This window comes from Tupaia chinensis, unplaced genomic scaffold (assembly GCF_000334495.1).
Source record: "Tupaia chinensis unplaced genomic scaffold, TupChi_1.0 Scaffold000503_1, whole genome shotgun sequence".
Classification (NCBI taxonomy): domain Eukaryota; kingdom Metazoa; phylum Chordata; class Mammalia; order Scandentia; family Tupaiidae; genus Tupaia; species Tupaia belangeri.
Window position 1 is genome coordinate 1,975,397 of NW_006160015.1, and position 12,592 is coordinate 1,987,988.

At 38.9% G+C, this 12,592-nt stretch overlaps 1 protein-coding gene across 1 annotated transcript in view; it reads right to left on the minus strand.

Annotated features, from left to right (window-relative positions):
* GPR180 (G protein-coupled receptor 180) overlaps positions 1 to 12,592 on the minus strand; it is a gene marked incomplete in the record, with an annotated part of 35,763 nt that overhangs the window by 7,477 nt on the left and 15,694 nt on the right. The window contains 3 exon segments of the mRNA XM_006156613.3: positions 1,753 to 1,910; positions 6,638 to 6,687; positions 6,823 to 7,003. Coding sequence (XP_006156675.2) covers positions 1,753 to 1,910; positions 6,638 to 6,687; positions 6,823 to 7,003 — 389 coding nt within the window.

Consider the following 12,592-nt stretch of genomic DNA (forward strand, 5'->3'; position numbering starts at 1 on the left):
CCTCCCTTCTCCTCTTAAGATTTTGGGCATGCATGCACACACCAGGCATGATTTCCAAGCTGCCAGGTCCAGGACTAAAACTATGGTCAGTTATGTGGGAGTACAGCACCTTAACCACTATGCCACCTGCAGGCCCATCAGTTCCTTTCTTAATATATCACTACCTGGTATGGCCTCTTTCTCAAATCAATCGTTTAATTCAATACTCCTACTGGGACCGGCAGATGGTGTAATGGTTACATCACTGGACTCCCACAAAGTTGACCGCGGTTTAAGTCCTGGACCCAACAGCTTAAACTCTTGCCAGGTGCATGTGCGCGCATGCCCAAAATCCCAAGAGGAAAATGGAGAGGAAGGGATTGCAGCGTGGCCAACCCCTCTGGGGGACAATTTCTCACTTTCTGTCTCTCTCAGTCTCTGGTGAGCACACGCACCTAGCAAAAATCTCTAAAAAAAAAAGAAAAATTCAATACTACTTTATTCAGAACCCACCATTCTTAAGTAAGCACTAGGCATATAAAGATGAATAATGTACTGGCCTCAGAACTTCATTAATAAATTTTTTAATTTATTTAATGCATTAAAACTTACACTTTAATGCACTGTACCCATGAAGAAATTTCATTTTCCTTTATAGCTAATACTGGTCAAACTGTACATTTTTTTTTTCTTTTAAGAGAGATTTTTGCTATAGGGAACATGCATGTGCTGGAGAGATAGAGAGAAAGTGAGAAATCACCCCCTAGGGAGATGGCCACACCACAATCCTTTCTACTCCATTCTCCTCTCGGGATTTTAGGCATGCACACACGTGCCTGGTGTGAGTTTCAAGCCTCCAGGTCTGGGACCCAAACTACAGTCTGCCACTTGGGAGCCCAGTGAAGTAACCATTATGCCTTCTGCTGATCCCCTAGAGGAAACTTTTAGAAGACCAGGTTTGAGGGCTGGCAGATGGTGTGGTAGTTAAGTTACTGAGCCCTTGCATGAACAACCACATTCTGAATCCTTGACCTTTAAGTCCCTGGCTTGCTTTCTCTTTCTCTCTGCGGTAAAATTAAAAAAAAAATAATAACCATAATAAATAAAATTAAATAATTCTTAAAAAAAAAACAGATTTGTTTATTTTCAAAAATAAGACCTCACTCTTTTTTATTCTTTATGTAGTCTATTAGTTAATCTCAGATAATCACCTGAATTCTTATGCATAAACTAGTTAATGGATGAACCTTAAATTTACTGAATTACTCATTCAATGTTGAGTATTGACCAAGTGCTAGAAAATATAAAAGCCATTAACTGGGTAATGAGAATCTAATTTTTTTTTAAGAATTATTTTATTTAACTTTATTTATTTACTCATTTGTTTATTTCAATTTGACGAGACAGGGACAGAGAGAGAGAGAGAGAGAGAAAGCAAGCCACCAGGTTCAGGACTTGAACCACAGTTGGCCATGTGGGAATCCAGCACCTTTAACCACCACACCACCTGCCGGCCCCGAGAATCTAATTTAATATTAAATATACTGCACTTACATAAGCTGGTAGAAAGCTCACATGTGGGTATATAACAATTAAATTCTGCAATTTAAATATATTAGCAGCCAGAAGATTAACTGATTATTTGATCTAGCACTGAATTCATTTCAAAATGACAAAAATTCTTCATGAGTCCCTGGTGCCAATTTTGAAATGAGGTAAGTTTGAGTGTGTATCTGAATACTCAAAGCGTAAACACGGAGCATCAATACTCACCTGTGTTATGACAATGAATACTGCTATGCCAGTGGAGGCAGGAGTAGAATCCCACTGGAGAGGTCGGCTCTGAGACTTTTTCATCCTGACTACTGTCCAACCCATGCACAGACTTAGAAGGAGGTATAACATCTGAATTTGGGAAGCGATGTCAAAAACTAACAGGAAATGAAAACCCAAGTCACCAAGTTTCTACAATACAAAGAATTTTTTATGTCTTGCATTGAGATAAGAACATCACTGCTTTTTAAAACCACAAAAATACATTCTCATAGAGAATTTGAGGAAATATAATAATGAGAGCTATCCATGCAAAGTAACTCTAAAGAATTAATATTTTATAAGAAAAATTGCAAACATTTATACAAATAGTTAAAACAAAGGCAAGATTCTTATTTTAAAATACATATACATGCCCATTATTATATCACTATGAAGTCCGACCTGGACTCTCTTTTACTTTTCTCACATTTTTCTCACATTGCTTTATTTAACCTTATTAATTATTATTTTCCAGTTTGATAAGAGAGAGAGAGAGGCAAAGTAAGAAAGCAAGCCACCAGGTCCATGACTTGAACTGCGGATGACCATGTGGGAGTCCAACACCCTTTACCACCATGCCACCTGCCGGCCCCCTCACATTTTTCTCTTGTATATAATACTATGCACATCAATTAAAAAAAAACCACACTTCTAAATATTATTTTTGGAATGTGGAGAATACTAGTACCTTCATTTCTGGGTTGTTAATAGTTTGGGGTTTTTTTGGGGGGGATAGCTGAACTATTTTATGAAGAATTATCTTCTAAAACTGTTAAGAAACAACATGACGATCAAATGCACAGCCACTGCGGCATCCATTCATGCTGGCTGCAGTTTCGGAGTCCTGGAGAAAAACGAAAGCTCCATGTATTAGTGCGATGTGCCACCAGGTGGCCATCACTTACACTGCAGGGGAAGCCTGCGACTAACCAAAACCCCTGTATCCAGGTTGGCACTACAGGTAAACAACCAAAATCTCTATGTGCTTCAAGTTCCGTGCGTATTTATTTTATAAGCTAGTACTTATTGATTTTAACAAAAGGTTATTTCTTTTTCATCACAGTGTATTTTGATGTGAATTTTGGAAATAACTTGTGACCAGTTTCACAAAATAAAATTTCTTCAAATTGCCATCTACAACTTTGCTGTCTACAACTTCTACTTCTTTTAGAAGGATATTCTCGCAGAGCAAAACTATAGTATATGATATTTGAATTTAAAGTTGTAAGCCTGAACTGGCCATGTAGTGCAGTGGTTAAGCCCTGTGAGAGTCAGGCCCCACATGGCCAACCACCATTCAAATCCTGACCCCAGTAGCTTGAAAAACACGCCAGGGGCCAGCTAGTGGCGTAGTGGTTAAGGTGGCTGAATCCCACATGGCCAAATATGTGGTTCAAGTCCTGAACCTGGCAAATTAAAAAACACTGTGGGTTATCTGTATATGTGCATATCCAAAATTCCAAGAGAAGAATGGTGAAGGGACTGTGGCATGGACATCCTCCTTGTGGGGTGCTATCTCAGTCTCAACCCCTGATACTCTTCAGTGAGTGCACATGCCCTATAGCAAACTTAAAAAAAAAAAGAAAAAGAAAAAGAAAGAACACACCAGGCACCTCCTCACGGGGTGAAGAAAAAGAGGGAAGAGGGGACCAGCAGTTAGCGTAATGGCTATGTCACTGGACTCCCATATAGGCAACCGTGGTTCGAGTCCTGGACCCAGTGGCTTAAACTCATGCCGGATGCGTGTGTGTGCATGCCCAAGATCCTGAGAGGAGAATGGAGGAGAAGGGACTGCATCATGGCCATTCTCCCTGGAGGGTGATTTCTTGCCTTCTGTCTCTCTGTATCTCTCTGTCTTTCTGGTGAGCGAACATGCCCTATAGCAAAAACCTCTCCAAAAAAAGAAAAAAAAAAAAAAGAAAGAAAGAAAAAGAGGGAAGAGGATTATAGTATGATCAGACTCCACCGGGGGTTGTTTCTCTGTGGTGAGCACACTCACTCTCTGACAACAAAAAAGAAATACACGAATAAATACAGCAAGCTAAAAGCCTAGCAGTGAAACACCTTTCCAGACACAATTTTAAGAGATCTTCCCTTGCTCTGCCGTCTAAGTTAAAACTGGGTAGTTTACATTCCTACCTATATATCTCTGTGATACTGAATTCTGATAGAGAGCTGTCACTAAATTCAAACACTATTAAATATCATGCTTTTAATAATCAAGCACACTTTTCTTTCAACATATTTTTTTATGATGTCAATTAACTTTATTACACTTTTCTCAAATGCATATTCAGGTTCTTAGATGAAGTTAGTCAAAGGAATATTCCTATATAAGTTGCCAAGAACAGAGACATCTAGGGGAAAACCCTCTAATTTTCTGGCTCATTTCTTTATGTGCTAAGTGATGCACGGACTGACGTAATACTATAACTGGATAGAGAAAACACTGCTCATTTGTTGAAAAATAATAAACTGTAGATAGGGAACCAGCAGTTAGCGTAATGGCTATGTCACTGGACTCCCATGTAGTCGACCGCGGTTCGTGTCCCGGACCCGGTGGCTTAAAAAAACTCACGCCGGGCGCATGTGCGTGTGTGCCCAAGATCCCGAGAGGAGAATGGAGGAGAACGGATTGCGGCGTGACCATCCCCCCTGGGGGGTGATTTCTCGCTTTCTGTCTCTATGTCTCTCTCTGTCTGTCTGGCGAGCGCATGCGCCCTACAGTGAAAATCTCTCCAAAAAAAAATAAATAAATAAAAAATAAAAAAAATAAACTGTAGATAAAACACACAGATCACACAAAAAACATTCTGTCTTGAATTTTAATCATTTAACCAACCAAACCTTTTTTGTAGAACCAAAGTTAGCAACATCAAACAGCTATAATTTTTAAAAAAAAACAACTTTTTTTGACCTTCAGTGAAAATGCCAGATGACCAACAACACTATTATACATAATGTTTACAAACACTATGTTTATAAATATATAAAAACTGCTATCACACAGAGAAGACATTCACAAATATTTGACAGTCCTTAATTTTAATAACAGTATTGCCACGAATCAGCTCTGTGTACTTCACCTCTCTGGACCTGAATTTCCTCTTCTACAATGCACAAGCTAAACTATTTCTAAGGTTTTGTCCGGCTTTAAAATTCTATGATTTAAACATCTAAAATCATCCAAAAGAGAGAAGCCAGTGTGTTAGATAATGTTAGAAAAGAATAAGCTTTTATTGCTCTTGCCCAAGGGTGGATAGTACACATTCTCTTCACAAGGAGAAGAGAAAGGTTCTTAAAGGTTTAGAATCTTAAAATGGGCAACAAGGTCAGGATAACTGCACCCTGAGAGGATTAAGAGATGACCACGAGATATCCTATTAAAAACTGATTAGACTAGCAGGGAAATATGGAAACACAGGAAAAGTAAATCCTAGAATACTTTCATATTCAGGACCTGCTTTTTAAAGCCAATCTTTTTTTTTTTTTCTTCTTTTTTTGGAGAGGTTTTTTGCTATAGGGCGTGTGCGCTCGCCAGAAAGAGAGAGACAGAGAGACAGAAAGCGAGAAATCCCCCCCCCAGGGGGGATGGCCACACTGCAATCCCTTCTCCTCCATTCTCCTCTCAGGATCTTGGGCACGCACGCACACGTGCCCAGTGTGAGTTTAAGCTGCCGGGTCTGGGACTCGAACCACGGTCGAATACATGGGAGTCCAGCAACATAGCCATTACGCTAACTGCTGGTCCCTAAAGCCAATCTTATCTTAAATAGTTTTCAGGCATATAACTTGAAGTCCCTCTGAAGTTCTTTTCAATGCATGACTGCCCAGCTGCAGCGGTGCGGGTGGTAAGGCTCCATTCTGCAGGGCTGGAGCCATACGGAAGATTGTAGTTTGGCTCCCAGAGCAACCTGAAACATACCAGGTGCACCTGAGCGCCAGGCTAACTGGAAAGCTGGGTTTGTGGTGCGCCTGTTCCTCTTTTGTTCACTGAGGAAATGAAATGAATAAACTTATTTTTTAAATGTTATGATTAAGGATCTTTTAAATACTTTCCAACTGATGGGACCAGCAGTTGGCGTAATGGCTATGCTGCTGGACTCCCATGTTGTCAAGCACGGTTCGAGTCCCGGACCCAACGACTTAAACTCAAGCCGGGCGCGTGTGCGTGCATACCGAAGATCCCGAGAGGAGAATGGAGGAGAAGGGATTGCGGTGTGGCCATCCCCCCTAAGGGATGATTTATTGCTTTCTGTCTCTCTCTGCCTTTCTGGTGAGCCCACACACCCTTTAGCAAAAACCTCTCAAAAAAAAAGTTACTTTGTAACATTTCCTCTTATAAAGAAAAGATTAAAGATTAAGTGAAGTCAGTGCCATTCTAAGTGTACCCTACGCTTTGGGTCAGACATAGAGAAAAAGAGTCAGGGTAAAAGAAAAGGAACTATAATAGGGAAAAGATTTCCAGCTTTGAGGTCAGGAAATCTGAGTCTGAGCTCTCCCACTTAATAGCTGACTGACATTTGAAAATGTGCTTCATCCCACCATACCCAGACTCTTTATCTGCAAAAAGGATAAACATATCTATTTTTTTATGGAGGACAAAATGAGGTGTATAGAAATATGCTCTGAAAATAGTGAATGACTATACACACTATCTGTTATTAAAAAACTAAACAGGACATATGGGAACTAAAATCTATACCGTTATTTTCAGTTGAGCTGAATTCTAACAAATCTTGGACAGAAAAGCTATACTAGGACAAAAAAATACTTAAAAAAGAACAAACAAACAAACAAGAAGTGGACAGTTAAAAGCAAAAATGTTTAGAAAGATACTCACATTCTGCCAAACTTCCCATAAAAGGTACCCCTATTCCATCTCTTGAGTAACTGAGAAGTGAAAAAGAATAGTGTAAATTTCAAATGTGAAACAAATTTTCACAATCAAAGCAAGCATAATTTTGGTGGGCTAGTTAGGATTAATTAGACGTAATGATGAACACAGTTTTAGTTGTTTTGAGTTACCTGGAGAAATGAATGTAATTAGCTAAAGCTGAACCAGCTTGTAACAGCAATGCAGTTGTCAGAACCTTTAAAATCATGTGCATGGGTCCTCCTTTCTTAATAGCCTGCCACAATGACTGAGCATAAATGCAAGCAATCACAAAGTACACTAGGACTAGAAGGAAAAAGAACTCATGTAACCCTGTGAAGAGAAGAAAGGGAGTTTGCTTCAGTAAAACAAAGCCAGTTACAGTGCTGGGTTGCTGTAAAATCTGTCAAGTTATTTCTAGAACTTGTTTTTTAAGTGAAGTCACAGTATTCACTTTTGTAAGAGAAAAAAGATGAATCGTTAAAATTTAAACAATTTTCTACTCTGGTACAAATTTGAACTCTAAGAAGGTACATTAAACCAAGCTAAAGCCAACCTATGAAAAAGTGTGGTCAGAGAAGCGGAAAGACTCATCATAAAAATCACATTTTTATTTAAAAACAGTAAATAATAATGACTTTTAGCATTTAGTTAGATTTACTTTGTATTCCTAAACTGGATTTCTTTTGTAAGGAGTTTAGGAATTGAGTTAGTCAGTCGGCAATTATTTAAAATAGTCTGACAGTGCATCTTAAAGTGTGGAGCCCGGGTCCAGCATCACCAGGAAACTTGATATAAATGCAAATTCTTGGGCTCCACTTCAAATTTACTCAGTCAGAAACTGTGAGCTGAGCCCACCAACACAGGTGTTAGCCCAAAGGGCGGTTCTGATACAGCTAATGCTTGAGAACCACAGCGCTGGAATGTCCCATTTCCTTTCATTTCCACTGAACAAAGCTTCAAAATATGTCATGGCCAGAGCCCTCTTCTGAGTTTAACTTTCTGCAGCTCTTGTCACAGAGGAAATCCTATGGAGATCATGTGACTCCACTCCACAGTTGACTAAAACTGTAACACGTAACCTTTAAGTGGCTAGCATTCAAGTGGTCAATAATATAACTTGGTTCTCAAAGGTAAGTTAGGCTAGTCATATTCTCTCTTGGGAATTCAAACTATACAGCACGGAAAAGAAGCAGGCTATAGAAGCTAAAGGTGAAAGAAGTTAATACAGACTAGAGCAGGAAAGCTAGGCCATGATGGAATCAAAGATTTGAGTGAGCGGGAAATGATGATGAACAAGGAAAGCTGGCTGACAAAGAAATGAACAAAGTCAGAGCAGATTTTATATTGAAAGTGGTACCAGTCAGTATGCTGGCCTCTAGTTCCGACTAGTAGCTTTTTAGTACAGTTTTCATGTACTCTCATGATAAATAGCACTTTCTGCATTAACTTGGAAACTTTTGACTAAGACTTCATTTAACCAATTTAAAAAAAAAAATCATAACCAGAAGGCTAGCTTTGAGTTTAACGTTTACATTTCAAGGCAGTTCCCAGTATTAAGACCTTTGCTCTCTATAATCTCTAACTTCAGACTGTCACGAAGTGGCTGTGAATAGGGCCGGCTCGAGTCCGGGTGAGCAGTCCCAATTGTAATCGCTTTCCTTCCGGTTGTGAACAATGAAGCTGCTAGAGTTTCTCATCTGGGATAAATTCCAATTAATGGGCAGAAAAGGCAATATTTTCATGATGTGGAAAACAATTTTGGAAAGTCAATCCATAAGATAGAGGTCAGAGGAGAAACAGTTGATAAATAATTCAACCATGATCATGTTTTTGGTATATAGATAGAGGGGGAAAAAAAAGTAGCAAAAAATATTTTGGCCACTGGGTGTCTCTCCTGCTCTATGTATATAAATGCTGAAAAGTCACTTTCTATTGTAGGTGAAAAGCATCAGGAAAAGATCAAATAATTGGAGGGGCCTACTATCCTTACATAGAAAAGTATTCCAGCTTTGAAATAAGAGGGCCATAATCCTGGGATTATTACAGTGCTGGAAGAAGATATAAAATACAAATGCTAAACATGTAACAACTGTGGGCTAGTAAAATTCTTTATGCTATCCTGTGCTTCAGATCTTAGTTTTTATCTTTCCTTCTTAGTATTAAAGAATGGCATTCTACATAAGATTTTCTGTAATACTTATAATACTTTACAAAATACCATTACAAGATAAAGTTTCAGACTCCATTAGGTTACAAATCCACCATAAAAGAAAATCCTCATACTATTAACCGAGGACTCAGACTAATGTAGGAAAGAGACTTTTGAAAACAAGACATACGTTACCAGCAAAAAAATGTTTGAGGATTATTTAAGGTTAAATTTATCTTCCAGAAAAATCTAACATTATAAGCAATAAAGAAAATCATTTTATTGAGATAATATGTTAATAAATGAATTGTAGGGACCAGTAGGTGATGTAATGATTACGTTGCTGGACTCCCTTGTGGCCAAGTGTGGTTCAAGTCCCAGACCCAGTGGCCTGAAACTCACACGGGGTGTGTGTCTGCGCATGCCCTGAAACTCAGGAGGAGAAGGGATTGCAGCGGAGCAATCCCGCCCCCCCTCAGGGGGTGATTTCTCATTTTCTGTCTCTCTGTCTCTCTCTGTCTCTCTGGGGAACGCATGCACCCTAGAGAAAAAATTTTTCTCTAAAAAGAAAAAACCAGAATTATATTACAACATTTATCCTATACTCCATGCTCTGAATTTTAGGTAGATGGTTCTTATCTTGAACCTGTCCATAGATACTATAAAGATAAAATAATGGTTCTGCACTGTAATTTTTAAAAAATCACCACTAAAAATAATCTTTTATTCTTTCTTTTCAGCCACCAGCTGTTCTGCCACTAGCCTTCACAAAGAGAACAATCCATATTTGCTCACTTTAAAATTAAAAACTAATTTAAAAACATAGGTATAGAGCCAGCAGGAGGCATGGTGGTTGAAGTCCTGGACTCCCACATGGCCTACTAAGGTTTGAATCCCAAACCCAGCTGCTTGAAAATCATGCCAGGGGTATTTGTGTGTATGCCCAAAACCTTCAGAGGAGAACAGAAGAGGAGAATTTGGGGTGTGGCCACCGCCCCTGGGGATTTCTCACTTTTCCCTCTTACTGTCTCTGTCTCTCTAGAAAGTGTACTTGCTCTATGGGAAAACAATAACAAACAAGACACAGGTATATTACCAAGTGTTAAATCTTAATATGTACTAGATAAGAAAAATAATCTTAAATAAGTACAACTGGTGGTAAGCACTTATGTTACAAGAAAATGTGTGGGATTTTTTGTTTGTTTTTTACTGAGAGAGATTTTTGCTACAGGGTGTGTGCTCGCCAGAGAGACAGAAGCAGAGAGCAAGAAATCATTCCCTAAGGGGGATGGCCATGCTGGAATCTCTTTTCCTCCATTCTCTTCTGGGGATCTTGGGCACGCACGCATAAGCACCCAGTGTGAGTTTTAAACCACTGGATCTGGGACTCAATCTATGGTCGACTACATTGGAGTCCAGCGACGTAATCATTCTGCCATCTGCTGGTCCCAAAATGTGTGGGTTTTAAGCTTAAAGGAAGTGGTGTTCAGTACAAAGAAAATTTAGAGGGCAGCTTGAATAAATTTAGCTCCAGCTAAATGAGGGCAGAGGAAGGCGGAGAAGAGAGTAAGAAAAGGAGAACAAGTCCTTGGATCATGGCATAGCACGTGGGAGAGACACTCCTGCCTATCCAGTGCTTGCTGTCCCAGAGCCCCCATGCACACCCCCACCTACCCTCAAGATGGTGCCTTAGATAAATCCTACTTAGTAACCAGACATTCCAGTACCCTGCCAGTGAGAGGTGAACCTAACTGTGCTGACACGTTTGTCCACCCTTATCTTCTCTTCGACATCTGAACTTGTATTTCTCTTCTGAGACGATTCTGGCCAATTAAATGAGATGGGAGCACCTCAAAAAGATTTCCTTGCTATGAAATAGAGATACTGAATTCTGCCATTATTTGGACATAATGCTTAGACTGCTTTAGTTCACTTTGACCTTGAGGACGGTAGCCCAAGGACAAAACTGATGATCAAAGAATAACAGGGTAGAAAGATACTAAGTAAACTACCCTGGAGAAGCCTTGAAATGTCTTATTGTGTAAGATAATTTCCTTATTGACTACACTATTTGCATTACGGTTTTCTGTTACTTAAAGCCCAAAACATTCTAACATGTTCCCAGAACTAAATGGAAGATCCAAGCCATTATCTTTTGGAACATGGAAGAAAAAGAGGGACAACAGAAAACAATAAATATTATCTCCCAGAATCTTAAAAATAGAAATGACAGATGTAGCAGAACTTGTCATATTATTCCCATGAAAACCAGTCTAATATGCCGTTAATTAAAAATGGTCTAGTATGCTAGATACAAGTAGAGCACCTCTATTCCAAAATGTTCCAAAATTCAAAGATTTGCTGAGTGCAGACTGGACACTTCCGGTAGAAAATACCACACTCCACCTCATGTTATAGGCTGCAGTCCCAGCACTACAGTACAAAACCATGTGTTATATTCTAATAACATATGTGCACAAGGTGTCTGTGAGACACAGAGAAATTTCATGTTTACATTTGGGTCCATCCCTAAGAAATTTCACTATGAACATGCAAATATTCCCAAATCCCCAAAATTCAAGAGATTTCTGGCCCCAAGTACTTTGGGTAGGGGATATACAACCTATACTACTTCTTTTGGTCTTACTCAACCCTATACTTCTTTTGATCCCTGAAAAGAGCACAAATACAGTTAACAAGGACTCTAATTTTTTTTTTCCTTTTCTTTTTTTTTTTTTTTTTAGGTTTTTGCCATAGGGCATATTCGCTTGCCAGAGAGTGACAAAGAGAGGGAAAGTGAGTAATCCCCCCCCCCAAAAAGGGATAGCCACACCACAGTCCCTTCTCTTCCACCCTATTCTTGGGGTTTGGGGCACACACAAACACATGCCTGATAAGATTTTCAAGCCACTGGATTTAGGACTCAAACCATAGTCAACCATGTGAGGAATCCAGCACTTCAACCATCATGCCACCTGCTGGCCCCAGGGTTCTCATTTTTTTAAAAAAGCAGTTTGATTTTATTCTACCTTAAAGCATTATATTCCTACTTTTTCAAATGGCATCAAATTTGCTTTAGTTTATTAAATTTAGACCAATTCAGTATAAGGGAGGAAACTCTGGTAGATATATATCAATAAAATACATAATTGGTTTGAAAGAAAACAAATTATAAAATTTAACCAGAATAACATGTAACATTAATTGCAGCTATCTGCAGCAGGTTATCCTAATTCAAACCTTTCAGATACATGGTAACAGTCAATTCTCAGTAACAAGCGTAGCAAATCAATTTTCCTTACTGGGAGCAGATAATTACGCAAACTAGTAAAAGTTTCTAAAAGGAACTAATTGAAGATAATTCCTTGCAAACAAATTCTATACCTGGGGCTACAGAACAGGAAGAAGCCTCTTAAGACTCTATTTTAAAACCAACACATTGCCAAAACAATGTGGAATACAGACTTGTCCATAGGTGGTTTTGTACATTAGAGTTAACTTCAGACTCTTGATTAACTACCAGTGCCTGGCTTTTACTCCAAACCAAATCTGAGTCCCTACAGGTGAACACCTGGATTGTTTTTTAAAACTCTCCAGACGTATACATGATCTGTGATGGGTTGAGAACCATTGATTTAAATTTCAACGTAGAATTACTCACAAATGCTTTTAGACATTTTAATCAATAAAATGAAGTGGTCTTAGGAATTAAGTAAGCCACATAACAAGGTTGGATACTTCTGGGTACTTCTAACACTTTTTATAATCAA